Below are 26,919 nucleotides of genomic sequence, written 5' to 3'. Positions count from 1 at the left end.
ATGGCTGGGAAAGAGAGAGTGTATCCCCAGTGGGGCTGTGGCGGCCCACGGCAGGACAGCAGCTCAGGGCAGGTTCTGGGCTCCCTCCCCCAACAGCGGGGCTCACCATGGTCCCTGGCAATTGAAATGCCACTGCCGGAAATAACGGGATGCCTCGACCACGCCCGTGTATGAGGTTGAATCACCGCTCCCCAAACAGCTGTCCATGTCCTCACCCCCAGAACCTGAGAAGCTGCCCTTGTTTGGACAAAGGTTCTCTGCAGCTGTGCTGGAGTGAAGGGTCTGAGATGAGGTCCTCCTGGGTGGAGGTGGCCCTAAACCCAAGGACAGGGTCTTTGTAAGACACAGGAGAGGAGAAACACGGACACAGAGGAGAAGCCACGTGGAGACGGAGGTGGAGACGGGAGGGAGGTGGCCACCAGCCCAGGGATGGACGCCCGGAGCCCCCAGCCCAGGGATGGATGCCCAGAGCCACCAGCCCAGGGACGGACGCCCAGAGCCCCCAGAAGCTGGAAGAGCTTGGGAAGGAGCCTCTGGACAGCGCTCAGCCCTGGGACACCCTGACCTCAGACGTCTGGTCTCCAGGGCTGGGGGAGGACGGATACCTGTGGTTTTAATCCCACAGTGTGTGGTCATTTGTTACGGCTGCACCCAGACAGTTAATACACCTGTCCCCCACGTTTGAAGGGCTCAGAGCGTGTTCGGTCCATCCAGTGAGTCATCATCAGTAGTGATTAGTGGGCATGTGGGTTTGGGACCAGTAGCACGGCTGATGGTACAAGGATGGGAGGGGGCTGGGGGTGACAGGCGATTTTCGGGCTGTGTGCTCATCACAGACAGAAGGAGTGAACAGAAGCCCCAGGGGTCCCCTGTAAGCTTTCTCATCCCCTTCAGCAGGCTGACGGAATCTCCTAGAACGATCCGTCTTGGGCTTGCTCCCCGGCGTCCAGCTGGCGGGGTCAGTAGTGACCTGCTGGCTGTCCGCCCAGGTTGCTCATAGACTGGTGAAGCCAAGCTAAGATAGCCGAGGTCCCTCCAAGCCAGACCAGCCCGGAAGGAAGATGTGCTCCCAGGAGGATGAGGGCTACCGTCTCCTGAAGGAATACGCCAACGGCTTCATGGTCTCCCAGGTAGGAAGAGGCCCCCTCGGCTGGGGTTCTGTTGCCTGGAGGTGAGGAGGGCGACAGGCAGTCAGTGCTGAGTGAGGACGGGGTCTCCTCCGGGGGGCGCGAGGGTGTGCCGGAACTCTGGGCGTGTCCACGGGCAGAAGCTTGGCCATGCGGGGCCTTTGGCCCTTCCAGGCCTGTGTTGGCCCTCACGGAGTGGCGTCTCAGAACGGCACTTGGAGGCGCTTCCCTGGGGGCTCATTTGGTGAAGAATCTGCCTGCAAAGCAGGAGGTCCAGGTTCCACCCCTGGGTCGGGAAGACCCCCTGGAGGAGGGAATGGCAGCCCACTCCAGGATGCTTGCCTGCACAATCCCATGGGCAGAGAGGCCTGGGGGGCTACAGGCCATGGGGGTCGACGATGAGTCAGACATGACTGACTAACCCTGTTTCCACTGTGTTAGTGAAACAAGAGTGCGTACAATCTTACTAGAATACAGCTTAATATGAGCCGAGTATTAAGAAATACCATCTCAATAGAACAAAGGTGAATCCGGCGTTGAGGATAAAACTTAATAGAACCTCAGCAGAGCAACAGACTTCATAAAATCTTGGGTGGGTTGGGAGGCTGGGATTGAGACGTAAACACTGTCGATCGTGTGTATAAAACAGGACTAGTGAGGACCTGCGGTGCAGCTCGGGGAACTCGACTCCAAGTTCTCTGCTGACCTCCATGAGCAGGAAAGGCAGGATAGGAGGGGGTCTGTGTGTAAGCGATGGCTGATCCCCTCGCTGTCCAGAGACTAACACAGCGTTGTAAAGCTGCTGCTGTAAAATTAGCTAAATATTTCGGGAGAACAAGAGCGAATCCAGTGTGAAGAGAATAAACCTGAATCCAACCTGAGTGGAATCAGAGCCTCAGTAAAACTCAATAGATGGACTTCCCCGAGGGCCCAGTGACTAACACTCGGAGTTCCCAACGCAGGGGCCCGGGGTTCGGCCCTGGGTCAGGGAACTAGACCCCACATGCCCCGACCAAGACCTGGTGGAGACTAATAAATACAAATAAAAATAATTTAAAAACGCAATAGAATAAAATCTGAATACAACCTTAGTAGGATGAGTTCGAAACATCTCACTCAGACAAGAGGGATTGCAACCTCCCTGGTGTCTCAGAGGTTAAAGCGTCTGCCCGCAATGCGGGAGACCCGGGTTCGATCCCTGGGTCGGGAAGATCGCCTGGAGAAGGAAATGGCAACCCACTCCAGTATTCTTGCCTGGAGAATCCCATGGACGGAGGAGCCTGGCGGGCTACAGTCCACGGGGTCGCAAAGAGTCGGACACGACTGAGCGACTTCACTTCACTTACTATAGTAAGAGTTAATACAACCTCAGTAGAAAGCCAACGCCATATTAATTGGATAAAACGTAATGCAACCTCAATAGGACAATTGATAAAATCTCGATAGAATGAGAGCACATCCAACTTTCAGAGAATAAAACGTCCTGCAGCCTTACAGAATCAGAGTCACCACCCCTTTAACAGAACAAGAGCTGATACCATCTTAATAGAAGATAACTGAAGACAGCCTTCGTATGAAGAGAGCTGATAAAATGTGAATAGAAAAAGACCTGAATGCAACCTAAATGGAGTGAGAGTTTATAATACCTCAATAGAACCAGACTGCACCCAAAGTTAAGGCAAGAAAATGTACTACAATCCCTTGGAATAGGGGTTCATAAAATCTTCTTTCACAGAGAGTGAAAGAAACCCGAATACAGGGCTTATACAATCCTTGCAGGCTAAGTGTTAGTCACTCAGGCGTGTCCGACTCTGCGACCCCATGGACTGTGGCCCTCCAGGCTCCTCTGTCCATGGGATTCTCCAGGCAAGGATACTGGAGTGGGCTGCCATTCCCTCCTCCAGGGGATCTTCCCGACCCGGGGATCAAACTTGGGTCTCCTGCATTGTCAGGCAGATTCTTTCCTGTCTGAGCCACCAGGGGAAACCCCAGAGGCTCTTGTCTGCTGAAACCTGGCAACAGAGAGTGAATAAAACCTGAATATAGGCGCTTGTATAATCACAGCAGGGTAAGAGATCGTGCCAACTTTACTGAACAAGAATCAACACAACTTTAAAGGGTGAGAACTGATTCCATGTGAATAGAATACGGCTGAATACAACCTTTGTACAAGGGGAGTTAATAAAATCCTGATAGAAAAAAATCTGAATGCACTCTTAATGGGCTGTTCATGACATCTCAATAGAACAAGAGTCATTAAAACTTAATATAATTAGAGTTAATATTAAGCTCACTGCAAGAGCTGGTACCATCTTAAGAGGATAAAGCTTAACACCATCTTAATATAGTAGGACTTCGAGTGACCTATTAAGGATAACAACTAATAGAACTTTAAGAGGGGTAGATACAATCTTAACAGAATAAGAGTTAATACAGTCTCAACAGAACGGGAATGGATACGGCCTTTTTAATGTAAACGTTTCATTTTATACTGGGGTATAGCCAGTGAACAATGCTGTGATGGTTTCAGGTGGACAGCAAAGAGACTCAGCCAGACATGTACATGTACCCACTCTCCCCCAAACTCCCCTCCCATCCAGGCTGCCACGTGACATGGAGCAGAGTTCCCTGTGCTGGGCAGCAGGTCCTTGCTGGTTCTCCATGTTAAACACAGCAGTGTGTCCATGTCCATCCCACACTCCCTGACTATCCCTTCCCCCATCCTTCCCTCTGGTGACCATAAGGTTATTACCGAGGGTTGAGCAGAGTTCCCTGTGCTGGGCAGCAGGTCCTTGCTGGTTCTCCATGTTCAGTCCAGCAGTGTGTCCATGTCCACCCCAAAGTCCCTGACCATCCTTTCCGCCACCAGCCATAAGTTCATTTTCTAAGTCTGTGAGTCTCTTTCTGTTTTATAAGTTGGTTTGTGTCATCTCTTTACAGATCCCACATGTAAGGGATGTCGTGTGATATTTCTCCCTCTCTGTCTGACTCACCCTCCTGAGAGTGTGAGTCTCCTGAGAACTAAGGCTGACTCTGGCTTCATTGCCCCGAGGTTCTCTTTGCTGCCTGTGAGCTGGGGGTGTTTGAGCTCCTGGCAGAGGCCCTGGAGCCCTTGGACTCAGCGGCAGTGTCTTCACGTCTGGGCTCCAGCCCCCGGGGGACAGAGCTGCTGCTGGACACCTGCGTGTCCCTGAAGCTGCTGCAAGCCGCCGTGAGGGGAGGAAAAGGTAAGCACCCTGGCTCTTTGGAAGAAAGCGTTTTAAAGGCACACTGTCAGCACAGCTTTCCGTTTTATTTTTCTGGAAAGAGCCACAGAGTAAGTCTTCTCAGCCTGGTGGGCTGGCCACTGTGTCTCTGCAGATGACACTCATCTCTGCCTTCAGAGCATCAGAGCTGCTGGAGACAGACAGACGGGCGGGGCTGAGTCCTAATAAAACTTTATTGGTCAGACAGGTGGTGGAACAGGGTTCCAAATAAAGCTTTCTTGATCAAACAGGTGGTGGAACAGGGTTCCAGTAAAGCTTTATTGGCCAGGCAGGTGGTAGAACATGGTACCAATAAAGCTTTATCAGCCAGACAGGTGGTGGAACAAGGTTCCAATAAAGCTTTATTGGCCATACAGGTGGTTGAACAAGGTTCCAGTAAAGATTTATTGACCAAACAGATGCTGGAACAAGGTTCCAATAAAGCTTTATTGTCAACACAGGTGGTGGAACAGGATTCCAATAAAGCTTTATTGACAAAACAGGTTGTAGAACAGGGTTCCAGTAAAGCTTTATAGACCAGACGGGCAGTGAAACAGAGTTACAATAAAGCTTTTTAGCAGAACAGGTGATGGAACAAGGTCCCAATAAAGGTTTATTGACCAGACAGGTGGTGGAACAGGGTTCCAATAAAGGTTTATTGACAAAACAGGTGGTGGGACAAGGTTCCAATAAAGCCTTGTTGACTAGACAGATGGTAGACAGGGTTCCAATAAAGATTTATTGATAGACAGGTTGTGGAACAGGGTTCCAGTAAAGCTTTATAGACCAGACAGGCAGTGAAACAGAGTTACAATAAAGCTTTTCAGCAGAACAGTTGATGGAACAAGGTTCCAATAAAGCTTTATTGTCAAAAACAGATGGCCAAAACCGGGTACCAAACTCGGGTTGTCATTTGCTGACTGTGGATCAGGAAGTTTCGAGAGGCTGGTGTTAGCACTGAAACCCTGATGAAATATCCAAGGAATAAGACAGAAACGTGACCAAAAAGTTACACGGGAGTAGTTTTTCCATCATGCTCAACTACTTTTCAAGGGTTGCCCTTTGTGTTAAGATCATACCCTTGTTTTGGTATTGAAGCTGCTTTCCTCTTACAGAAGATGGTCCTTGCCAGTGTTTACTTTTAATGCCCTTTCTTTGCAAAATTAAAAATTGTTAAGCCCTATCTCAGTCACTCAGATGGTTTTTTTTTTTTTTTTTTAAGAATCTTGAGAATTTGTGAAATTGCAAAGTGTAGGGACCACTGCCTGACAAAGTAGGGGTGGCTGGGTGGGCAACGGTAGGGGTGGGTGATGGGCTTTCTCCCTGAAGCAAGGACTTGCGTCCCCGTTGGATTTATGGGGTGCAAACAGTGAGGGTCAGTTAACTCGAACAGGAGGACACTGTTTGGGGGTTGATGGTACTCAGATGGCCACGGGCTTGGGAATCCAGCAGTCACACCCCATGAGTAAGCTTTGTAGCCCCGTCCCTTTCCCCCACTGGCAGTGCCAACCTCGAACCCCCAGCGCGGGCTGCGGTCTGGCCAGGACACATCTGTGGAGGATGGTGGACGTTCACGGGGAAGCTCCTGGGGGCGGGAGGAACCTGCTGTACCTGAAGACCCTCGGGGAGGCACGTCGGGATGTGGGCTAACCTGCCGGCCCGGAGACACAGGGATGCTCGGCTCAGAGACCAGGTTACAGAACCTCCTGCTGCAGCTCTGTTGCCCTGGGGACCCCTGGGAGCCCCGCAAGCATTCGGCAGGTACAGGTTGGGCAGAAACAGTGAGTGGATTCAGTTCAGTCCAATCGCCCCGTCGTGTCCGACTCTTCGCGACCCCATGGACTGCAGCACGCCAGGCTTCCCTGTCCTTCACCATCTCCCAGAGCTTGCTCCACCTCATGTCCATCGAGTCGGGGGTGCCGTCCAACCAGCTCATCCTCTGTCGTCCCCTTCTCCTCCCGCCCTCAGTCTTTCCCAGCATCAGGGGCTTTTCCAGTGAGTCAGTTCTTTGCAACAGGTGGCCTTAGTATTGGAGCCCCACAGACACGTATTACATGTAGTCGACGGGTCGCAAAGGGTCGGAGGCGACTGAGGGATTGAACACAGGGGCTCGCTGGCCCTTTCCGTTTGCTAATCGGATCTTTCCGTGGGATTTACCAAAGCTGAAGGCAGCAGGCAGGACACGCAGCCCCTGCACCACAGGTCAGCCGGTCCTTCGGGACCGAGGGTCCAGCTGTCGGGGTTCCGACAGTCCCAGGCGAGAATCACGTCTCCAATCAGGAAGTTGCCAGAGTCACTGTTGGCATCTTGGCGATGCCTGGGTGTCTAACTTTATTTTTTTTCCCCTCCGTTCTGTTTGTTTTCAGCTGTGTATGCAAACACGGAGCTCGCCAGCACCTACCTGGTGAGAGGCAGCCCCAGGTCCCAGCGGGACATGCTGCTGTACTCGGGCAGGACCGCTTATGTCTGCTGGTGCCACCTGGCCGAGGCAGTGAGGTGCGTGTCAGCTGCATCCCCGAGTCCCCAGGGCTGCTGGCGGGCTGGCTTCCAGGCGTCCCAGGAACCAATATGTTAGGTTTCTTATTGCACGGGTCTCCAGACTCCCGGGTCTAATGCCTGATGGTGTGAGGGGGAGCTGATGGGATCATAGCAGGGATAAAGGGCGCAGTCACTGGAAGGGCTGACGCTGAAGCCCCGATCCTTTGGCCACCTGATGTGAAGCGCTGACCCACTGGAAAAGACCCCGATGCTGGGAAGGATTGAAGGCGGGGGGAGAGGGGAAGGACAGAGGATGAGATGGTTGGATGGCATCACCGACTCCATGGACATGGGTGTGAGCAAGCTCCGGGAGCTGGTGATGGACAGGGAGGCCTGGCGTGCTGCAGCCCACGGGGTCGCAGAGAGTCGGACACGCCTGAGGGACTGGACTGAACTGCAAACTGGAAAACGATTCCTGAGTACTCTTGGGTTACTCGTTTCCGGCGCAGGCCGTCTGTGGTGCCAGGGTAAGGTCTGTGAGCGCAAGGCTGCGTGAACGGAGTGCAGTGACCTCTTGGGGCCTGAGTGACGGTCTCCTCCTCTTTTTCAGGGAAGGGAGGAACCAGTATCCGAAAGCCTTCGGGATCCCGTCTGAGGAGCTCTTCTCTGCCATCTACAGGTGACGCTGCCCACCCACTTGGCGTCCTGCTTTAGAATTCAATTTCTGTATTTCTCATCGAAGGATAAGCACTTTGCAGTGTTGTGTGCGTTTCTGCCGGACATCCGCATGAATCAGCCGTGGGTTTACCTGCGTCCCCTCCCTCTTGAAACTCCCTCCCACCTCCCACCCCATCCCAGCCCTCTAGGTTGGCCGAGAGCCCTGGTTTGAGCTCCCTGAGTCACCCCGCAGATTCCCATCGGCTATCCGCGCCACATATGGTGACGTACGTTTCCGAGTTCCTCCCTCCGCACCTCCCGCCTTCTCCTCCTCCCTACCTCCCCGGGTCCGTAACTCTGTTCCGTTATGTCTGCGTCTCCTCTGATGCCCTGCCAATGCCTTCATGAGCACCGACTTTCTAGATTCCATGCGTATGCGTCAGTACAAGATATTTGTTTTCTGACTTGCTTCCCTCTGTGTCACAGGCCCCAGGATCCTCCGCCTCATTACAACTGACTCAAAGGTGCTCCTTTTCGTGGCTGAGTAACATTCCATTGAATACGTGTACCACAAATTCTTTATTCATTCTGCCGATGGGCATCTAGGTTGCTTGAAACGTTACAGCAATAGTGTTGATTTACAATGTTCCATGAATTGCCACTCTACGGTAAAGGGATTCCGTTACACAAATATACACGTGATTTCATTGTGTAACAACTGATGAATATCCCACCCTGTATACGCACCCCATCTTCTTTCTCCATCCCTCTGCTGATGGACCTTGAGGTTGCTTCTGTGTCTTTGCTGTTGTGCATAGTGTTTTGATGAACCCTGGGGTGCACGTGTCTTTTCTAATTATGGTTTTCTCCACGTGTGTGCCCCAGCGGCGGGACCACAGGATCGAACGATAGGTCTATCTCTAGTTTTTTAAGAACATTCCATACCGTTTTCCATAATACCTGCACGATACAGATTCCCACGAAAACTGCAGAGGGCTCCTTTTTTCTCCACGAGCTACAGACATTTAATGTTTGTAGAGTTTTTGATAATGGCAGTTCTGGCCGGTGAGAGATGATATACCTGTGGTAGGTTTGATCTGCATTCCCTAATATTCAGCAACTTCCCTGGTGGCTCAGCTGGTAAAGAATCCCCCTGCAGTGCAGGAGACCTGGGTTCGATTCCTGGGTCGGGAAGATCCCCTGGAAGAGGGCGTGGTGACCCACGCCAGTTTTCTTGCCTGGAGAATCCCATGGACAGAGGAGCCTGATGGGCTACGGTCCATGGGCTTGCAGAGAGTCGTACACGACTAAGCGACTGACACTTTCAAGAGTGATGCTGACATCTTTTCATGTGATTTTCTTAACGGGGTGTGAGCTAAGGGGACCTCTTGAACTTGGATTCGTGCACCTTGCCCAGTGTCGAACTCTTTCCGCTGACCGCCCGTAGAAAGCTTCTTGGAGGGCAGCAGTTTCATGCTTAGAGCCGAGTCGACCCGGTGAAGGTCAAGGGCCCTTCAGCGCAGCCTTTAGGTTGTTGTTCCAAACTCGGACACAAGGTGGCAGCATTTCTTCATGGCCGCCTTTTTTTTTTTTTTTCCATCGTTGCTTTCTATTGGAAATGGCACCCACTCCAGTGCTCTTGCCTGGAAAATCCCATGGGCGGAAGAGCCTGGTGGGCTGCAGTCCATGGGGTCGCTGAGGGTCGGACACGACTGAGCGACTTCACTTTCACTTTTCACTCTCATGCATTGGAGCAGGAAATGGCAATCCACTGCAGTGTTCTTGCCTGGAGAATCCCAGGGACGGGGGAGCCTGGTGGGCTGCCGTCTATGGGGTCGCACAGAGTCGGACACGACTGAAGCGACTCAGCAGCAGCAGAGTTGAGTTTCCACATGGTGTTTCTTTTTTTCAGGTTTCTTTTTTTTGGTAGTTTGATTCAGTTATACATAGAGGTTTATTTCTTTTTTGGGTTCTTCTCACAGAGGTAATTTTATGTTCAGTAGACTTCCCTGTGCAATTCAGCACAGACTTTTTGATCATCAATTCCGTATATATGAGCGTGTATATGTTCATTCCTAACCTTTCCTTTGTCTCTTTCCCGTAATTTTTTTTTTTTTTTGATAGTCATAAGTTCCTTTGAGCCTTACTGGTAGTTCAGTTGGTAAAGAATCCGCCTGCAATGCAGCAGACGCTGGTTCGATTCCTGGGTCGGGAAGATTCCCCTGGAGGAGGGATAGGCCACCCACTCCAGGATTCTTGGGCTTCCCTGGTGGCTCAGCTGGTAAAGAATCCGCCTGTAATGTTGGGACACCTGGGTTTGATCCCTGGGTTGGGAAGATCCCCCGGAGAAGCGAAAGGCCCCCCACTGCAGGATTCTGGCCTGGAGAATCCCATGGGCTGTATAGTCCGTGGGGTCACAAAGAGTCGGACACGACTGAGTGCCTTTCTCCCATAAGTTTCTTTACTCCATTTCAGAGTCTGGCTCCGTTGTGTCTGTCAGTTCATTTGGTGAGTGCCTAGAGCCCCCGTCATGGTCCTGTGACATCTGTCTTTGTCTGACTCCCGTCACTTGGTGCGGTAGTCGCTCGGTCTGTCCAGGCTGCTGGCAGCGGCCTTCTTCCGCTCCGCTCTGTGGCTGAGCCGTATTCCTGTGCAGAGGTCTTACCACCCTGGCTTCCTTTTCCTGTCAATGGACGTTTTGGCAGATTCGGTATCTTGGCCATTCTGTATCGTGCTGCCCCGAAAACAGGAAGGCGTGTGTTATTTTGAAATAGGACTTTTTGTCTGGATCTGAGCCCAGAAGTGGGATTACTGGATTGTACGGTTTCTGGATACTTAAGTTTTGTAAGGAACCTCCATGCCGTGCACCAGTTTAGCTTCCCACCAAGAGTGCAGGAGGGTTCCGCTCTTTGTCTGCCACTTAGTGTTTGTAGATCTTACCGAAGACGGCCATTCTGACCTGTTCGAAGGGATGCGTCATGGCACTTTTGATTTGCTTCTCTCTAATAATTACTGATGCTGAGCATCTTTTTATGGGCCTGATGCCAACCTGTATGCCTTCTTGGACGAGATATCCATTTTGATCTTTGGCATATATATATATATTTTTTCTTCTTGGGTTGTCTGTGTTTGTCATATTGAGATGCATGAGCTCTTTATAAGTTTTGGAGTTGAGTTTCTTGTCAGTGTCTTCATTTGCAAAAACTTTTTTTTTTTTTTTACAGTCTGAACACTGTCTGCTTCTGTCATTCAGGACTTTCTTTGCTGTGCCAATGCTCTTCAGGGAGATGAGGTCCCGTTTTCTTCTTTTCATTGATTATTCATTATACTACTATATATATAGTTCAGCTCAGTTCCTCAGTCGTGTCTGACTCTTTGTGACCCCCATGGACTGCAGCACGCCAGGCCTCCCTGTCCATCACCAGCTCCTGGAGCTGGCTCAAACTCATGTCCATCGAGTCGGTGATGCCATCCAACCATCTCATCCTCTGTCATCCCCTTCTCCTCCTGCCTTCAATCTTTCCCAGCATCAGGGTCTTTTCAGATGAGTCAGCTCTTCACATCAGGTGGCCAAAGGATTGGAGTTTCAGCTTCAGCATCAGTCCTTCCAATGAACACTCTGATTTCCTTTAGGATGGACTGGTTGGATCCAAGGGACTCTCAAGCGTCGTCTCCAACACCACAGTTCAAAAGCATCAATTCCTCTCCTGCCTTCAATTTAACGACAGTAAACACATTAAAAAGCAGAGACATTACTTTGCCAACAAAGGTCCATCTAGTCAAGGCTATGGTTTTTCCTGGTCATGTATGGATGCGAGAGTTGGACTGTGAAGAAAGCTGAACTCCGAAGAATTGATGCTTTTGAACTGTGGTGTTGGAGAAGACTGTTGAGAGCCCCTTGGACTGCAAGGAGATCCACACAGTCCATCCTAAAGGAAATCAGCCCCGGGATTTCTTTGGAAGGAATGATGCTAAAGCTGAAACTCCAGTACTCTGGCCACCTCATGCAAAGAGCTGACTCATTGGAAAAGACTCTGATGCTGGGAGGGATTGGGGGCAAGAGGAGAAGGGGACGACCCAGGATGAGATGGCTGGATGGCATCATGGACTCGATGGATGTGAGTCTGAGTGAACTCCGGGAGACGGTGATGGACAGGGAGGCCTGGCGTGCTGCGATTCATGGGGTCGCAGAGTCGGACACGACTGAGCGACTGAACTGAACTGAACTGAAACACAGCTTTTATGTTTGTCGTTACAAACCCCAGCCACGAGGTGGCAGCATTTCTCCATAAACCGTTTCTTGCCCCTTTGGTTTGTAGTAGAAATGTTAGTTTCCATCGGAGAACGCTTCCTTTGCGCGGTGTTGGCCTTTGTTTCAAGCGTACAGGACCTCGGATCTCATTATACACACGTGTTCATCTCTTCTTTATTTTTCCGCCACAGAGGCGGTTAGAGTGTGTTCTGTTGATCAGTAGGTCATTTTTGATCACCTGTTTGGTTATATTAATCTGGTGGCTCGGTGCATAAAGAATCTGCCTGCAATGCAGGAGACGAGGGTTTGATCCCCAGGTCGGGAAGATCCCCTGGAGGAGGGCATGGCAACCCGCTCCAGTGTTCTTGCCTGGAGAATCCCGCGGACAGAGGAGCCTGCTGGGCTACAGTCCACGGGGTCGCAAAGAGTCGGACACGACTGAGCGACTCAGGATGAAGAAATGTGTGTGTTATTAGCAAACTCTTAATGGATCCCTCATCACTAACATTTTTTGTTTTTATAAGCGTAAGGTTCTTTTTGTGTGCGTGTAATAAAGTTTTATTAAAGTATAAAGGAGATAGAGAGCGCTTCTGACATAGGCATCGGAAGAGGGCAGAAGGAGTGCCCCCTGCTCGTCTTCAGCGGGATGTTATGTAGTCACTAGCAGGCTGCTAACGAAAGGAACGCCTCAAAACTCAGAATGGCACCAGGCCCCTCACCCATAAGATGCATTTGGGGAAATCTTGGACCATAAGTTTCTTTTCTCTGTTCCAGCGTCTGTTTCTGTTGGGTAAAGCAGTTGGCTTGTATCCATTGTTAGATTCCAGCCACAGGTGGTCTCCTATGATATTTCGCCCTGTCTGCCTTCCTTGTCTAGGTGTGATCATCTCTGCTTCCTTCTCTCAGACTGGACGTGGCATTCTCTCCTGCCCGTCCATGGCTGAGTTAATGGTCCGTCGTGTCTGTGTGGCCCCCATTCTTTACCCGTTCAGCTGTCCCCGAACGCTCAGGCTGTTTCCGTGTCCTGGTTATTTTCCTGGCGCGGCTGTGATCTGCCGAGGGTGCCTATGTTTTGGAAACCCTGGGGTTTCTCTGGCTCTGTGCCCGGGGTCGGGGTGAGCGTGTCCTAAGATGCTTCACTGTTTCGTTCTCTGAAGGACCCCCATACTCTTCTCTCTCGTACATGGACCGTTCCCCATTCCCAGCAACAATGCAGGGAGGCTCTCTCCCCTCCACACCCTCTCCAGCGTTTATTTTTGGAGATTTTGTGAGATGCCCATTCTCACAAGATGGTGATAAGATACCTCACCGCAGAGGCCTCTCTCTAATAAGCAGTGGCGCTCAGCACGTTTCCATGTCCCTAGTGCGATCTCTGCCTTCTCGGAAAACATGCCCGTTTCAATCTCTGTCCCCTGTATTTCTTGTGTGTGTGTGTGTGTGTGTGTGTGTGTGTGTGTGTGTGTGTGTGTGTGTGTGTATTTGACACAGAGCCGCACAAGCTGTCTCTGTGTTTCAGACACGAGTTCTCCGTGGGTATCTTGGTTTGCAAAGACTGTTTGCCATCGTGAGTGTTATCTTTTCACGTGGGGCTCCCCGTGCTGTGCAGATTCTTTTGCAGCTAACTGTGTCCTGTTTTCTTACTTTGGCGTATATTTCATCACTCTCAGTGGATGGCAAGGCTGTCCCGACTGTGTTTTCCGCCTGAAGCTCACAGTCTTGGTCCTCTGACTTAGAGCTCGCTCTTTCCTGAAGTGCACCTTTCTGTACGGTCTTGGGGAATATTCCCATTTCGTTCTGGCTTCCACTGATTCAGGCGCCCCCTACGCTGTCCCGCATGACGGCTGTCACCTGTCTGGATTCCCAGCATCCCCGGAGGAGGCTCCCCTGCTCTCCCACCGCCTCCGCGGCATCGGATGTGTGTCGAGGGTTTGACCGGGATCATCCTCAGCTGTGTGAGGTGAAACCTCGCTGGAATTTGATCTTCCTCTCATAATTCCTGGTGCCCAGCACGTTTCATGAATCTAATGCAACCTCTATAGTTTCTTGGAAGAAATATGCATTTCCATCTTTGGCCTTTTTTTTTTTTTTTTCCCATGGGTTGGTTGTGATTTTGGAGATGAATTTCTGGCAGGTATCTTCGTTTGAAAATGATGCTCCCACCCTGCCACAATTTTAGGGATTTCTCTTTCCTTGAGGATGTCCTGGCTGTGGAAACGCTTTTAAGGTTAATTAGGTCCTGTTTTCATTCTTCTCACTGAAAGTCGCTCAGTCGTGTCTGACTCTCTGCGACCCCGTGGACTATACAGCCCATGGGATTCTCCAGGCCAGAATACTGGAGTGGGTAGCCTTTCCCTTCTCCAGGGGATCTTCCCGACTCAGCGATGGAACCCAGGTCTCCCGCATAGCAGGCGGATTCTTTACCAGCTGAGCTATCAGGGAAGCCCAAGAATCCTGGAGTGGGTAGCCTTTCTCTTCTCCAGGGGATCTTCCCGACCCAGGAATTGAACCAGGGGTCTCCCGCATTGCAGGCAGATTCTTCGGCAGCTGAGTTACCAGGGAAGCCCCATTATTCTGAGGGGTGGGTGTCAAAATGTGTCCCGTGTGTATTTCCCCTGAGAGTTTCATGGAACCTGTCCTTCCATCCAGGTCTTAGACTGTTTGCAGATTCTTGTTGTGTGTGGTGTTATGGGGTGTTCTGATTGCCTTCTCTCTCTTTCTCTCTCTCTCTCTTTTTTAATTGTTTGAGGGGCATCCACACTGCTATCCATGGTGGTTGGCACCATCTGCATTCCCGGGGTGGGGGGGAGGAGGAGAATTCTGTTTCCTGCACAGACTCTTCAGCACTGAGTGTTTGCAGAGTTGTTTACAGCGGCCATTCTGACCGGTGCCAAGCGATTGCATTGAAATCTGGTTTGCCTCTTGCTAGTAATCCCTGATGCTGTGTGTTCCTCACCCCAGCAGAGTGGCTCTGGTATGCTACGTACACCTGGCTTCTTTCCCCTTTGGCGGCTGAGCCATATTCCACGGTGGTGTGCAGCACGGCTTCTTCGTCTGCGTCGTATCCCACGCCTTCCCCGTCTGCGCCTCTGTCCACGGACAGCTTGGTTGCTTCCACGCCTTGAATATTGTGACTAGTGTTGCTGTGATCATCGAGGTGCGTGTATCTTTTCAAATTATGGTTTTCTCCAGGTATATGCCTTGAGGTGAGATTGCTGGGCCATGAGTTCCGTTCAGTCGCTCAGTCGTGTCCGGTTCTTTGCAACCGCATGAATCACAGCACGCCAGGCCTCCCTGTCCATCACCAACTCCTGGATTTCACTCAGACTCACGTCCATCGAGTCAGTGATGCTATCCAGCCATCTCATCCTCTGTCGTCCCCTTCTCCTCCTGCCCCCAATCCCTCCCAGCATCACAGTCTTTTCCAAGGAGTCAGCTCTTCGCATGAGGTGGCCAAAGTATTGGAGCTTCAGCTTCAACATCAGTCCTTCCAAAGAATACTCAGGACTGATGTTGTTTAGGATGGACTGGTTGGATCTCCTTGCAGTCCAAGGGACTCTGAAGAGCCTTCTCCAACACCACAGTTCAAAAGCATCAGTTCTTTGGTGCTCAGCCTTCTTCACAGTCCAACTCTCACATCCATACATGACCACAGGAAAAACCATAGCCTTGGCTAGATGGACCTTTGTTGGCAAAGTAATGTCTCTGCTTTTGAATATGCTATCTAGGTTGGTCACAACTTTCCTTCCAAGGAGCAAGCGTCTTTTAATTTCATGGCTGCAATCACCATCTGCAGTGATTTTGGAGCCCCCAAAAATAAAGTCTGACACTGTTTCCACTGTTTCCCCATCTATTTCCCATGAAGTGATGGGACCAGATGCCATGATCTTCGTTTTCTGAATGTTGAGCTTTAAGCCAACTTTTTCGCTCTCCCCTTTCACTTTCATCAAGAGGCTTTTTAGCCACTCTTCACTTTCTGCCATAAGGGTGGTGTCATCTGCATATCTGACGTTATTGATATTTCTCCTGGCAATCTTGATTCCAGCTTGTGCTTCCTCCAGCCCAGCGTTTCTCATGATGTACTCTGCATGGAAGTTAAATCAGCAGGGTGACAATACACAGCCTTGGTGGACTCCTTTCCAGATTTGAAACCCGTCTGTTGTTCCCTTCCCTAGTGCCTGACTGTGTTGAGATCATTTCATGTGATTTGCTTTTAATGAGTGCAGGTTAAAGGTGCCTGTTGACACTGGCTTCGTGATCACCTGCCCAGGTTTGAGTTCTCCTTCGCTGACCACCCCTAGGAGACGTCTAGGAGCGCAGGAGTACTTTACTGGGAGCCCGGCAGAGCTTGGGAATATTAAGTGCCCGTCAACGCGGCTTTTATAGTCGCTGTTACCACGAACGGCCACAAGGCGGCAGCATGGCTCCAGGCAATGCTTTCGCTTTTCTTTTTCCCCTTCGTTCTTTCGTGGTTTCTTTACATTGGAGCAGAGTTGAGGATCGGAGAGGGCAGTGGCACCCCACTCCAGTGCTCTTGCCTGGAGAATCCCAGGGACGGAGGAGCTTGGAAGGCTGCAGTCCATGGGGTCGCTGAGGGTCGGACCCGACTGAGCGACGTCACTTCCACTTTTCACTTTCATGCATTGGAGAAGGAAATGGCAGCCCACTCCGGTGTTCTTGCCTGGAGAATCCCAGGGACGGGGGAGCCTGGTGGGCTGCCGTCTATGGGGTCGCACAGAGTGGGACACGACTGAAGCGACTCAGCAGCAGCAGAGTTGAGCGTCAGTGATACGTTTGCTTCAGATGTACAGGAAGTTGGTTCAGTGAGACACAGACACGTGTCTATTCTTTTTTTCGGTTCTTTTGCCCATATAAGCTGATTACTGCGTGTTCCCCAGACTGCCCCATGCTGCTCAATAGGTGCATTTTCATCATCTGTGACATATACATTCATGCCTGGGAAAATCCCGTGGGTAGAGCAGCCTGGTGGGCAATGGTCCATCAGGTCACAAGGTCTTGGACACGACTGAAGTGCTTGAGGATGCTTGCCCAAACTGCATTTGTTATTCGCCAACTCAATTTTTCCTTTCTCTCTTTTTTTAATTTTTGATAACATTAGTTGGTTTTCAAAGTTTAGGTCTTTCCTGGTGGTTCAGACTGTAAAGAATCCGCATGCAATGGTGGATATCTGTGTTCAGACTCTGGGTCGGGAAGATCCCCTGGAGGAGGGCATGGCAACCCACTCCAGGGTTCTTGCCTGGAGAAACTCACGGACAGAGGAGCCCGGCGGGCTGCAGTCTGTGGGGTTGCAAAGAGGCCGACAGGACTGAGAGAGTAACGCTTTCTAAGTTTGTGTTCTTATTGGTAAAATGGTTGATTTGCATGAATTTCTAGTCCGTGCCTGTTGGCGGTATAGTGCCTGACTTTCTCTCTCTGAGTTCCTTTCCTGAGTATGATAGCCACTCGGTCCGTCCACGCTGCCATCAGTGGGAGTAATCTGTTCTTTTTCTTGGCTGAGTAATGCTCCAGTAGAAAAGTTAGGCACTCGTTTGATCTGTCCAGAATGAGCCTGGAAATCCTCTTTATTTTGGGGCTGGGGGAGGCTGTGGAAAGACAAGCCTGGGGCTTTGCAGGCAGCACCAGCGTGAGCTCTGGGTGACTTGTCTGACGAAATATGACACCGCAGGGGTCAGACTGTGCTGGTGACTTTTTGATGATGAGTCAGACGATGCTGATGGCTTCGTGACTGTCTGCCGTGTGTGGGGGCTGCTCCCAGGGTGGGGCGGGAAATGCACCAAGGATTAAGGGGGCAGGGTGGTCACTGCTGAGGGTCCTGAGAGCTGGGGCCTGCTCTGCACCCCGTGTGCTCTTCCCTGCTTCCCCGCCTCCCCACTGACTCCAAAACCACCGAGCAGCCTCTGCGGAGGGTGAGAGGAGAGAGGCGGCCCCCAGGAGACCCTCACCGGCCCCTCCCCCCACCCACCCTGCAGCGTCCTTGGCTCCTTCTCACCTCTGCCCCCTCCCGAGACCGTCCTCGCTGCTCCTCCTGGGACCCAGCTCCCCGTACACGTGTCTCCACCTCCCTGAATCCCCGTCATGCCCAGCCCTCTCCCCCAGCCTGTGTGGACAACCCCCACGGCCTCCAGCCTCCTGCATTGCACAGCTGACCCGGTGGCCTGGCGCTCCACCCCGGTGGGTGGAGGACCCAGGTCTCTGCTCAGCTCAGGGGCCCCCAGGTCGTTGCTCAGGGTGATACCCACTGGACTCCACGTGGTTCTCATGGGCTCGTCTCGTCGTGTTCCAGGTCCGAGGACGAAAGGCTGCGGTTCATGGAGGGCCTGCAGGACGTGTGGAGGCTGGAGGGGGCGAGTGTGCTGGCCGCCTTCGACCTGTCCCCCTTCCCGCTCATCTGCGACCTCGGGGGTGAGTGTCCGCCCCGAACCTCGCAGCTGTGTTTGGAAACCTGTTTGTAGACCCTTGGCCTTCCCTGGAGGCTCAGATGGTGAGGAATCTGCCTGCAATGCAGAACTCCTGGGTTCGATCCCTGCGTCGGGAAGATCCCCTGGAGGAGGGCATGGCGACCCACTCCAGGATTCTTGCCTGGAGAATCCCATGGACAGAGGAGCCTGGGGGGGCTACACTCCATGGGGTCACACAGAGGTGAACACAACTGATGTGCGTTAGCACACAGGCACACTATATTGAGTGGAATTCCCTGCGCTGTGCACTAGCAACTTGTCAAGTATCAGCGTGGTTTATAGCCGTGCGCCCACGTCCGTCCCACTCTCCGGTCAGCGTGGTTTATAGTAGCGCGCCCACGTCCGTCCCACTCTCCGATCAGCGTGGTTTATAGTAGCGCGCCCACGTCCGTCCCACTCTCCGGTCAGCGTGGTTTATAGTAGCGCGCCCACGTCCGTCCCACTCTCCGATCAGCGTGGTTTATAGTAGTGCGCCCACGTCCGTCCCACTCTCCGATCAGCGTGGTTTATAGTAGCGCGCCCACGTCCATCCCACTCTCCGATCAGCGTGGTTTATAGTAGCGCGCCCACGTCCGTCCCAGTCTCCGGTCAGCGTGGTTTATAGCCGCGCCCACGTCCGTCCCACTCTCCGATCAGCGTGGTTTATAGTAGCGCGCCCACGTCCGTCCCACTCTCCGATCAGCGTGGTTTATAGTAGCGCGCCCACGTCCGTCCCACTCTCCGATCAGCGTGGTTTATAGCCGCGCGCCCACGTCCGTCCCACTCTCCGATCAGCGTGGTTTATAGCCGCGCGCCCACGTCCGTCCCACTCTCCGGTCAGCGTGGTTTATAGTAGCGCGCCCACGTCCGTCCCAGTCTGCGCATTTATCCCTCCGCTCTTTCCCGGTTGGTAGCTGTGTGTTTCCTTCCCGTGTCTGAGAGTCTTATTTCTTTCGCGCCTGAGTTCCTTTGCATTGCATTTTACGTTCCACGTGTGGCTGACATCACGTGGTATCTGTCTGTCTCTGTCTGACGAACTTCTCTGAGTACGATCGTCTCTGGGTCCATCCGCACTGCGGCAGATGGTATCCGTTTGTTCTTTCCCACGGTTGCCTAATATTCCACTGTATATGTGTACGACATCTTCTCTATCCATACCTCCGCCGATGGACCTTTAGGTTGGGGTTGTCTTATAAAAGCAGATTCCCTGACTGTGGGATGTTCACGCTGCTGGCATCTGGAGCGAGGTCTCCATTTCCTCACCCGGGTGTCCCCCGGAAATGTCTCCCACAGGCAGACATGGGCACGTCTTCCCGTAGCATCTGCCCAGGGGCTTCCTCTGCCTGGCCGTCGTCTGTCCTTGGGCGGACGAGGGGATGCCATCAGGTCAGAGTCTACGTGGAAGGTTGGTGTGTGGGTTGGTCCAGCCCGGAAGATACCTTAGGTGCAGGGCTTTGTAAGTGAGCCTGTCACCATGGAGACCGGACTGTGGGTCCCGCCCAGGTCTGGGGGCCGTCACAGTCCATGCCCTCTTGCAGGTGGTTCCGGGGCTCTGGCCAGGGCGTGTGTGTCCCTGTACCCGGGATGTCGGGTCATCGTGTTTGACATCCCAGGAGTGGTGCGGATGGCAAAGAGACATTTCTCAGCCTGGGAGGACGAGCGGATCAGCTTCCATGAAGGTGGGTGACTGGAACACTGCCTGTGTCCACGGGGAAACAGACGGGTCCTGGCGGGCTGGGGAGATGGAGACGCTGGGCGTTCAGCGTGGCTTTCTGGACCATCCAAACACACCCCCTTAAAATGGAGCTTCCGGGTGGCTCAGTGGTAAAGAATCCACCTGCCAGGGCAGAAGACGCGAGAGATGCAGGTTCGATCCCCGGCTCGGGAAGATCCCCTGGAGAAAGAAATGGCAACCCACTCCAGCGTTCTTGCCTGGAGAATCCCCATGGACAGAGGAGCCTGGTGGGGCTACAGTCCACAGGGTCACAGAGAGTCGGACATGAGTGAGCACACGGGCGTTTAAACAGAACTGTGACGCAGGATGGATGGGGAAAGGTGGGAGGGTCTTGTTTTCCTGCAGTTAATTCTTTCCTGAGTGTTGTATGGAGTTCAATGTGTCTCCTCACCCAGAGTTTGTAAACAGGACTTTAGGAAATAAGGTGTTTGCAGAGGTGACGGAATGAAGGGTCTGAGCTGAGGTTCCTCCTGGATGGGGGTGGCCCTAAACCCCAGGGACAATGTCCTTATAAGACATAGAACAGGAGAGACACGGACGCAGCGGAGAAGCCACGTGGAGACGGAGGCGGAGACGGGAGGGAGGCGGCCGCCAGCCCAGGGATGGCTGCCTGGAGCCCCCGGAAGCTGGAAGAGGCGGGGAGGACCCTCCCCTGGAGCCTCTGCAGGAAGCTCAGCGCTGGGACCCCTTGACTTCGGATGTCTGGTCTCCAGGGCTGGGGGAGGACGGATGTCCTGGTCTCTGGGCATTTCTTACTGCCGTCCAGGGAAACTCACGTAGGTATTTACAACCAGCTGGTGTACGGGTGGCAATGAGTGACGTGGGTTGAAGGCAACGTGAGGGGACAGTTATCGACTGAAAAGACAGAAGCTCCTCAGACGTCCCAAGGCTCAGAAACCACAGCAGCTTTGCCGACCGCTGCGAGGGACTTGTGCTTGCCTTGGAAACGTGGGGCACGGTTCCCAGCTGCGGGCTGTCGCTTCAGTACCGAGGTCTGAGCTGCAGACACCCTGTACCTCCGTGTGTAGACGCAACTGGCTGTTCATGCCTCTTTTTCTCTGCTGTCTTGGGAGGAAGACAGCAGGTGGGGGTGTCATTTCTGTCCCCTCTGAGCTCTGCCAAGAACTCCCTATTATTATTATGATTATTGTTATGATTTTGGCCATGGGATGCAGCTTGTGGGATCTTAGTTCCCTGCCTGGGAACTAAGGGGTTGAACCTGCTTTCTTGGTAATGAAAACACAGAGTCCTAACCGCTGGGACAACAGGGGAATTAATTCCTTATTTTATTTTTTTAAAAAGTTCACCTCCAAGTTCACGGCATCTCAAGGGACAGGCCACCAGCATTCCATCCAGGGCCATATGTGGGGGTCGGGGGGGGCAGTCTGACTGACCCGGGTGAACAGTCAGCTGCTTTCCAATGACTCTGCGTCCGACAGGCGGATTTCAAGGTGTGCCAGACTGTGTCCTTGAAGGACTGGATGCTGCTTTTATTTAAAATTCTTAAATTTAGATCATCAGGAAGTTTTCTTTTTTGGGGGGCATGGGAAATGAGCATCCTTATGTTAGATTTTTTTAGACCATTGACTTAAAATATACTGAATCTGAATGACTGAGTTTGGGGAGCCCCTCTTTGATTTTGTGCTCAGAAGGAGGACCTCAGTGTGATCTTAACCGTGGTTAAGATGCCCTCTGGGCATCTTCTCGGAGCTGCTAACCACCTCTAGGGCATCTTCTTGGAGATACATGTACTGAGGGTGTTAGTTCTGTGCCTCACCTGGGAAATGGGGCAAAGAAGGAGACTTTGGGGGACTTCCTCGGTGGCCCAAGAGGCTAAGACTGTGAGCTCCCAGTACAGGGGGCCCTGGTCCGGCTGCTGGTCCGGCTGCTGGTCCCGCCCCTGGTCCCGCCCCTGGTCCCGCCCCTGGTCCCGCCCCTGGTCCCGCCCCTGGTCCCGCCCCTGGTCCCGCCCCTGGTCCCGCCCCTGGTCCCGCCCCTGGTCCCGCCCCTGGTCCCGCCCCTGGTCCCGCCCCTGGTCCAGGGGCTAAGTCCTTGCATGCTGCAATCCCCAGTGCCAGAAAGAAAGAAAGGGGAGGGGGAAGGAAGGCTGAGAAAGAGAAAAGAGAAGAAACAGAGAAGAAGAAAAAAGAAACCAGGAAAGACACTGCAGGCCCCGTTGGTTTAAAGGAGAAAGAGTGGAAAAAGAAGCAGGCTGGGAAGCTGGGAAAATGAGATGGACGTGAAATGGAAGCGTTCGTTGCCCAGTCGTGTTCGGCTCTTCGCAATGCACAGACTGTAGCCCACCAGGCTCCTCTGTCCATGGGGGTGGCTCCAGTCGAGAATGCTGGAGTGGGTTGCCATTCCCTTCTCCAGGGGGCATCTCCCCAACCCGGGGATCCAACCCAGGTCTCCCGCATTGCGGGCGGGTTCTTGACCATCTGAGCCCCCTGGGAAGCCCAGGAAGGTTGGGGACTGCTGCTTTAAGGGTGCTGTTTACAGGAGAGTTTCTGAAATCGAGTAAAAATGAAACCGTCGTCCAGAGCTGATGCGGAAAGGGGGCCTAAAGGGAGTACCCCATTGTTCAGAGTCGTCTCAGCATCACGCGGAGACGTCGTCTGTTTCGGGAGGTCAGCAGCTGGGGGGATCTGGGGACACGTCTGTGTGTGCAAGTGACCCAGCCACGCGGGGCGTAGGTGTGCTCACGTGGAATTGACAGGCAGGCTGACAAGAGGCCCCCGCGCCTGTGTTGCAGGGGATTTCTTCAAAGACCCCCTCCCGGAGGCGGACCTGTATATCCTGGCCAGGGTCCTGCATGACTGGACCGATGCCAAGTGCTGCCACCTGCTGCAGAGACTGTATCGGGCCTGCAGGACAGGTAGGGGGCGGGCACGCTGGGCGCCGGGCCCCGGGCTCCACTCAGGGCAGAGGTACTGGTGTCTCGATGCGCCGAGGGCTCGCAAAGCCCGTCACATGTGTCTGTGTGTGAGGAGGCCGGAGTTCCGGCCGCCCTCTGGAGGCCGCCTTCCTTTTCGAGCCATCACCACGTCTCGGGCTCCCTCACATCATCTCTTTTTTTTGCCGCACTCTTCCGCATCCCCCCCGCGAAGTTGAGGTTCTCAAAGTACGGCGTCATTTTCAGAAGTGAAGTCTTTCATGGAGGGCTGTGTCTAGAGCCCTTCGGTGGCGGAGCTCTAGGTAGTGTGTTGCGCAGAAGTGAATTGTTTATGTTTGAATGCATACTGAAGTTACTTGATGGTGAGTTGTTTTTTGTTTTTTTGACTTTGTGTAGAGGGATGTTTGAAACCTTGGTCCTTTAAATTTATTTTTACTGCTTCATTTCTTCAGCCGGTGGCTCAGATGGTAGAGCGTCTGTCTACAATGCGGGAGTCCCGGGTTTGATCCCTGGGTCGGGAAGATCCGCTGGAGAAGGAAATGGCAACCCACTCCAGTACTCTTGCCTGGAAAATCCCATGGACAGAGGAGCCTGGTGGGCTACAGTCCATGGGGTCGCAAAGAGTCGGACACGACTGAGCGACTTCACTTACTTACTTCTGTAGCTGTGCGCAGCCTTAGCCACGGCACTGGAGGTCTTCCATCTTCGTTGTGGGATACGGGGTCTTTTGTCGCGGCCTGCAAACTCTTAGGTGTGGCAGGCGAGATCTAGTTGCCTGAGCAGGCGTGGAACCTGGGTCCCCTGCTTTGAGCGTTGAGTCTTAGCCAGTGGACCTCTGAGGACGTCCTTCATTGGACCCTAGAATTATTATTATTATTTGTTTGCCTTGTTCTGGTCCATACGTGACATCATCCGAAAGGAACAGAAAGCAAGGTTAGTACAAATAGGAAAATCGCCCAGGAACGGATATAGATGTATCCGCAGCCTGGAGAACCCCATGGACAGAGGAGCCTGGCGGGCTGCAGTCCCTGGGGTCGCACAGAGTCGGACACGACTCAAGCGACTCAGCACGCAGCCATATACAGCTAATTCTCTTTGCTGTGTGGCAGAAACGAACGCAACATTGTAAGGAAGCTATATGTCCATAAAAAATTAGTTAAAAGAAGAAAAAAAATATAAAGTTGCCAAGTGGGGTAGTGGCCTGCCTGCAGTTTTTCCATTTAGAATAATCAAGGCTCCGCGTCTCCAAGGTCACGGAAACCATGAGTTTCCCCTGCAGGTGACGCTGTGTGGGCTCTGGTTCACTTCCTGTGTTTCCGTTCAGTCGCTCAGTCGTGTCTGACTCTTTGCAACCCCATGGAGTGCAGCACGCCAGGCCTCCCTGTCCCTCACCAGCTTCCGGAGTTCACTCAAACTCATGTCCATCGAGTCAGTGATGCCATCCAGCCATCTCATCCTCTGTCATCCCCTTCTCCTCCCGCCTTCAATCTTTCCCAGCATCAGGGTCTTTTCCAAGGAGTCAGCTCTTCACATCAGGTGGCTGAAGGATTGAAGCTTATCACATATATATACACAAATTTCAGGTGGTGCTGTGGTGAAGAACTCAGCTGCCAGTGTAGGAAACTTGGAGACGCATGTTTGATCCCTGGGTCGGGAAGATCCCCTGGAGGAGGAAACGGCAACCCCCTTCAGTATTCTTGCCTGGAGAGTCCCATGGACAGAGGAGCCTGACGGGCTACAGTCCACGGGGTCGTAGAGAGTCAGACACGACTGAGCGACTGAAGCCGCACATATATAACACATAAAGCATGTTATATTTACATTTAAAGCTTATATATTAAGCATCTACTTTTAAATAACAAACGAATACACGGATGTCAATAACATAAAATAATAGTTATATAATTTGGGTTATTTTTGGATATCTTTAAAAATAAGTATCATGCAAAATGTTAAAATGTAAAAAATTTAAATATTTAAATACTACATATTTACAGTAAAACTATACGACATCTGTGTATGTAGTTACATTATGGGCTGTGACAGTTGCTCAGCCATGCCCGACTCTGTGTGTGTATAGCCCATGGAATTCTCCAGGCCCGAGTACTGCCGTGGGCAGCCTCTCCCTTCTCCAGCGGATCTTCCCGACCCAGGGATGGAACCCAGGCCTCCCGCATTGCAGGTGTATTCTTTACCAGCTGAGCCACCAGGGAAGCCCAAGAATACGGGAGTGGGCGGCCCATCCCTTCTGCAGCGGATCTTCCCGACCCAGGAATTGAACCTGGGTCTCCCGCATGGGAGGCGGGTTCTTTACTAACTGAGCTGTCAGGGAAACCCGTGTCTATATGGGTGCGTGTGTGTGTGTATGTGTGTGTTACACGTGTTTGCGTCTGTACATATATGTGCAGGAATATGTATTCACACTCAGAAGTTGCATGCGTGGTGCAAACACGAGCTTACAGAAGGCTCTCGTCTCTGGACAGCGCAGCTAGAAGAATCCCCCAGATCTGGAGGCAAGGCTCTTTTCCTCACGTTCTCGCTGCCTGGAGGTCCCATCTCAGCCTCTCCCCACGAGCCTCCTACTGATGGTCAGCCCCACTGTGTCTGCATCGCGGCAAATTACTGCCCATAATGCACGGATCTGACTTTGATGTCTGGGGGAGGGAGTGTGGGCATTCCTAGCCACGAGATCCATTGTCCAAAAAGGACGCAGGACGTGGTGACTTTTCAAGGAAGCCAGGAGACTGTGGCTTAGGACGTGGCGTTTGGGCTGAGAATCGGGTCAGAATGTGTATGAGCTGTACTTCGGCCGCTTGCTTGGCACACTCGAGTTTGTGCTTTCAGCGAAAATGACGTGACGCATCGTTTTCTGGATTTGTTTCTAAGCGACGAAGCTGGAAAATAAGAAAGAACGGTCGCGTGTCATTTCCCAGGCCTGCGTTCCGGGTGATGCGCTTCGGGGATCGATGGTCCTTTTCCCGCCTCCCTCCCGTCTCTGCGTCTGTTCTCACGTGGCTTCGCCTCTCTCTCTGCTTCTCTCCTCTTGTGTGTCTCATAAGGACCCTGTCCTGGCGTGGCAACCCTCTCCAGCATTCTTGGCTGGACAGTCCCGTGGACGTGAGGAGCCTGGCGGGGCCGCAGTCCACGGGGTGGAAAGAGTCAGACACGGCCGAAGAGACTGAGCATGCTCCTGGTTACACGCCGTGCAGCAGAGGGGGGTGGGCAGTGTGTGTAGACACAGCCTGGCTTAATCCTGTGCGCTCTCCAGCGCCTATGGGCCACGCTGGCCTCTAGAGCTGGGAGGGAAGAGGGGACGGTGGCTGTGTGTCCTAGGTCAGGGTTGGTCCCGCGGGACGTCTTACATCAGGGTCTGTCCCACAGGGTTCTTAGGTCAGGGTCTGTCCCATGGGGGGCGGGGTCCTAGGCCAGGGTCTGTCCTTCGGGGGGGGGGGTCTTACATCAGGGTCTGTCCCATGGGGGTCCTAGGTCAGAGTCTGTCCCACGGGGGGCGGGGTCCTAGGCCAGGGTCTGTCCCTCAGGGGGGGTCTTACATCAGGGTCTGTCCCGTGGGGGTCCTAGGTCAGGGTCTGTCTGTCTCTGGGGGGGGGGTCTTACATCAGGGTCTGTCCCTTGGGGGGTGGTTTCCTAGGTCAGGGTGTGTCCTGCAGGTGGTCCTAGGTTTGGGTCTGTCCCTCGGGGGGTCCTAGGTCAGGGTCCACCTTGCAGGGGAGGGCGGGAGATGCCCAGAGCTGTGGGCTAATCTGCGTGGCGGGGGTGTAGGCAGGAAGCCGGGTGAGGAGAGAGTGGACAGCGGGTCCTGGGTCCGGGCTGACCCTCGCTCAACCCCTCCCCCTCCCCGCGGCAGGTGGCGGCGTCCTGGTCATCGAGAGCCTCCTGGACGCGGACGGGCGGGGCCCCCTGACCACGCTGCTGTACTCGCTGAACATGCTGGTGCAGACCGAGGGCCGTGAGCGGACCCCCGCCCAGTACCGCGCGCTCCTGGCCCCCGCCGGCTTCCGAGACGTGCAGTGCCGGAGGACGGGGGGAACCTACGATGCTGTCTTGGCCAGAAAGTGA

The 26,919-nt window shown here is 53.0% G+C and overlaps 1 protein-coding gene across 2 annotated transcripts; it reads left to right on the top strand.

Moving 5' to 3' along the window:
* The first annotated feature begins 1,061 nt into the window (after window positions 1–1,061).
* Window positions 1,062–26,919, top strand: ASMT (acetylserotonin O-methyltransferase). Of its 2 annotated transcripts, XM_068962800.1 has the most exons (8): window positions 1,062–1,130; window positions 4,180–4,354; window positions 6,739–6,868; window positions 7,461–7,529; window positions 18,061–18,179; window positions 19,753–19,893; window positions 22,702–22,824; window positions 26,708–26,919. In XM_068962800.1, exons 1-8 carry the CDS (start codon window positions 1,062–1,064, stop codon window positions 26,917–26,919), a joined length of 1,038 nt encoding a protein of 345 aa, XP_068818901.1. The 2 variants fall into 2 exon arrangements, with proteins under 2 accessions (XP_068818901.1, XP_068818902.1); XM_068962801.1 differs by lacking the exon at window positions 19,753–19,893.

The sequence above is a fragment of the Capricornis sumatraensis genome, chromosome X (assembly GCF_032405125.1).
Source record: "Capricornis sumatraensis isolate serow.1 chromosome X, serow.2, whole genome shotgun sequence".
In the NCBI taxonomy this organism is placed as follows: domain Eukaryota; kingdom Metazoa; phylum Chordata; class Mammalia; order Artiodactyla; family Bovidae; genus Capricornis; species Capricornis sumatraensis.
The sequence above is the reverse complement of the archived record's forward strand: the minus strand, read 5'-3'. Positions and strand labels throughout refer to the sequence as shown.